Source organism: Atta colombica, unplaced genomic scaffold (genome assembly GCF_001594045.1).
Source record: "Atta colombica isolate Treedump-2 unplaced genomic scaffold, Acol1.0 scaffold133, whole genome shotgun sequence".
Taxonomy (NCBI): domain Eukaryota; kingdom Metazoa; phylum Arthropoda; class Insecta; order Hymenoptera; family Formicidae; genus Atta; species Atta colombica.
Window position 1 is genome coordinate 321,875 of NW_017259221.1, and position 3,800 is coordinate 325,674.

The window sequence follows — 3,800 nt, forward strand, 5'->3', positions numbered from 1 at the left end:
TGAGAATTTTTTCAGAATTTTTTCAAAATTTTTTAATACATATTTTCTCATGTTGATAAAAATAAGAAAATACAGTATTAAAAAGTTGAAAAAATTCTTAGAGTTCTATAAGAGAACAAAATGATTTTTATCTCTTGCAGTTTTTCTGTAAAGTTGATAGTATTTGAGAAAAAAATTATTGAAGATCAATATTCGACAATTTTTAATAATTAATATCTTGTTAACTATTACGAAAATTGCAAAATGATAAAGGACTTTTCGACTCAATTTAGTCCGCTCTATCTGCCCACGAGCATTGTCGGAATTATCCTGTGTATAGTATAAAAAGATTTTTTTTTAATTTGTGAAATCTTACCGATGCATAATATTGTAATGATAAAGCTGGAAGGATAGAAACACAGATGGTTGTTGGTATTTGACTTCTTAACAAGATAAAATTTAAATTTTTTTGAAAAATCTTGTCTTGATTGTACCACAATGATTCGTAAACTGCTTGCGCAACATTGGTACTCTAACAAATAATACGCAGTTATACTTATCACACAAATTATGTCGATTTGATTGTAACCGCCATTGAAAAACAACTTACCATATCTATTAAACGATCGGCTGGCCAAGCACATGCATAAACTTCCATAAGTGCAGATATACATAGAGCCATAAATTGTATTTTGTCCGTTAAAGAACATTGCTAGGTATACAACAATACTATTATAAAATATACCAAATGCATGTAAATATATTCATATATAAGATCCTTTTCTTCAGTAGAATGCCATTTTATCGCGAGATAATAGTAAAAGATACTTAAAGACTTACGCTTACAATTGTTAGACCACTAGCTACAATCGCCCATGTACAAATAATCATTATTGTTAATAACACTGAACGAAAGGCAATTATTATCTCTTGAGCGTATCTAAAACGATTTGTTTTTCTAAGTTCATTTTTCGCGATAAAATTCGAAACATAATTCTATTATAATTTAATGCATTGTGTCAATATAGTAAACATGTGAATAATCCGAATTATAAGTTTACAACTATAATGTTCTGCATACGTATATAAACATTATATTTTACATATATAAAAGATGCCTCAAACATGCGTAGGGTGTAATTATCCGTAATTGGTCAATTGTATTTGATGCAATGAAAATCGAAAATTTATTAGTATTGTGAACAGAATCATCTCAATCAGATATCAAATAAAAAAAATTTGTTCGATGTTTCATCAAATTGCAACGCTTCAAAGTAAGACAAAAATATTACAAAAAAATATCAATTTTTAATTTTATGTTTAGGAACAATATGTAGAAAAAAGATTTAATCACAAAAATTTAAAGCCCTTTTTTAACGCTTTAAAGGTCAAAAACTTTTTCAAAATTTTTTTTTATTGAGATATTGAACTTTGAGAGGATGCCGTTTATCTACAAATCGATTGCCTACAGCATCGTCTTACATCACATTTGCCTACAGCTCGATTGCCTACTATTCTCTGCTTTATGAACACAAATTCTGTTATAAATTTTCTGCTTTAGAAACACGAATTCTCTATATTAAAACAAATTTTTTGCTTTAAAAGTATAAATTATTTTCTTACTTAACTCTAATTTTATATTTGTGCGCAAAAGTGCTTGTAGACAAAGTTGTAGACAATCGAACTGTAGGCAATAATTCATGTAGGCAATAATACATATAGGCAAATGTGATTTTGTTTCTGAAATTTTTATTTGTGCGCAAATGAACTATCGGCATAAAAAGTGATGACGCAAATCACTCTCCCTAGTAGCACAATTCATCGACGTAACATTGGCTCAATATCTTCAATGTATGCCACTGTTTAACCAATATTTCGTCAATGAATTGTAATGTAGGAAATCGATTTGTAAGCAAAAGAAGCTATCTTTTTATCTTTTCGTGAAATGCGACAAAAATATTAATGCCCAAATATTTATGAGAACTAGTGTATACATTATGTCTAGTATCTTAATTTTAATTTTAAAATTTAAAGCTATAAAAATATTTGTATATTGCAAGTTTTATTTTATTTAGAAATTATTTTATTCTTTAAGAAAATTAATTCATTCATTCATTTATCCTTGGCAAAATTTTTTAATTAGAAATTTTACTATTAAAATAATTAAAGTATGTGTATTTGTTTAAAATAATAATAATTAAAATAATAATAATAATTAAAATTATTATATTTTAAGCTTTTCTAATGTTTTTTTAAAAGTACATTATGTCTTTTGCAGTATATATCCAGAAAAATTAATCCACTAGATACAAAAAACACGAAGTAGCATTTAATGAATTTGATTTTTTTCTGTAATAATCATAACATAATTTTACTTTACTCTGAAAAACGTAGTAATAGATAGTATTTAGACAGCTTGACGTGAAAAATATGATATGCTAAGTGCTAAACTATACTACTAAAAAACACACATTAAATAAAAATATTTCTTTATAGTAACGATTATTAATTTTCATAAATGATGAAATGCATTTTTTGTTACCTCAATAACTTTATATGTTGCCGTACACACACAGTGATGTCATAAATATCGGTGACCATACGAAATTGTTGCGATAAGATTTCGAAACGCGCCGCGGCAAACCATATGAAAAGACTGACAAAACTACCGATACAAACAGTGGAGAAGCACTGCCAAACAGCGATGAATTGATGCACAAAGATAATAGTCTTTATTGGTTCGTGTTCCACGTTGAAAGGATACTTCGCTTCTGTTGGGAATATCTGATCGGCCGCTGTCAGTGGCACGATTACTCCTATACCCGCACCGAGAAACACTGCCGCTGTGGAGCTCATGTAAAACATCGCGCATCTATCAATGTACCGTTGGTAGATATTTTTCTCATATAGTTCCGCGCGCTCCAAAGTACGTTCCATTTCCGAAATCAAATACTGAAATTTAATTCGATTTTCTCAGCTGGCAATACATAGTTTATATCTGGGCTGTGAATAAATGGATAAGTTGAATAAAAAGCAGAATAATATTTTTACAGTATTGATTAATAATATTAGAGCCAAATATTTTATTTATTAATATCTCTATAGAATTGAATAGTACAGATTGAAAATGGTTTTTTCGATTTATCGAAGGTCGATCTTACATATAGATATGCATTTCTTACTTGCAATCGATCATATTGTAATGCACATTGTGTCATTTCCACAGAGACTTGTATCATTGCACCCAATGTACACCATAGTTTCGTTATCCTTGGTAGGTCATAATCATTACGGTAGAGGGTATACGCTATAGGTACACTCAATACCACTGTATTCATACAGAACAAAGAGCGTAAAATTTTGAAGCATGTTATTTGAAATTTATTAGCACTTTTTGAAAGTGGCCATGAAAAGGACAAAGCGAGTATTACTTTTATAAACGTGATAGCATTTTTGGGGGTTGTTTTTCTCGTCATAATTACATCGACGAATTCATCGGAAATATAATTGTACAGCAATAATTTTAAAAATTATATGCGTTTAAATGTCTTCTTGTGCTACGTTGTATCAAATAGAATCAAATGTTAGAAAAATGTTAGATTAGAAGCTTTTTTTTGTCAGTTCATAACGCGGAAATATTTGATGTGTAATAGCATAATAAATTCATACATTTTTCAATGCGTGCACAATGCTAAGGAAAAATGACGTACACTATAATTTACATATAGCACATTTGAATATTCGATTGTTGTAGAAGTACTATGAATGTTTTATGAAAGAAATTTTATATGAAATGTAGTATATATGTAATATTAAAAGGA

The 3,800-nt window shown here is 28.6% G+C and overlaps 1 protein-coding gene across 1 annotated transcript; it reads right to left on the reverse strand.

Moving 5' to 3' along the window:
* Window positions 1-304: 304 nt before the first annotated feature.
* LOC108684314 (odorant receptor 49b-like) lies at window positions 305-3,455 on the reverse strand. The gene is made up of 5 exons (XM_018188577.1): window positions 3,162-3,455; window positions 2,522-2,931; window positions 820-919; window positions 590-691; window positions 305-511 (listed from the first exon to the last, which is right to left on the reverse strand). Exons 1-5 carry the CDS (start codon window positions 3,453-3,455, stop codon window positions 305-307), a joined length of 1,113 nt encoding a protein of 370 aa, XP_018044066.1.
* Window positions 3,456-3,800: the final 345 nt, after the last annotated feature.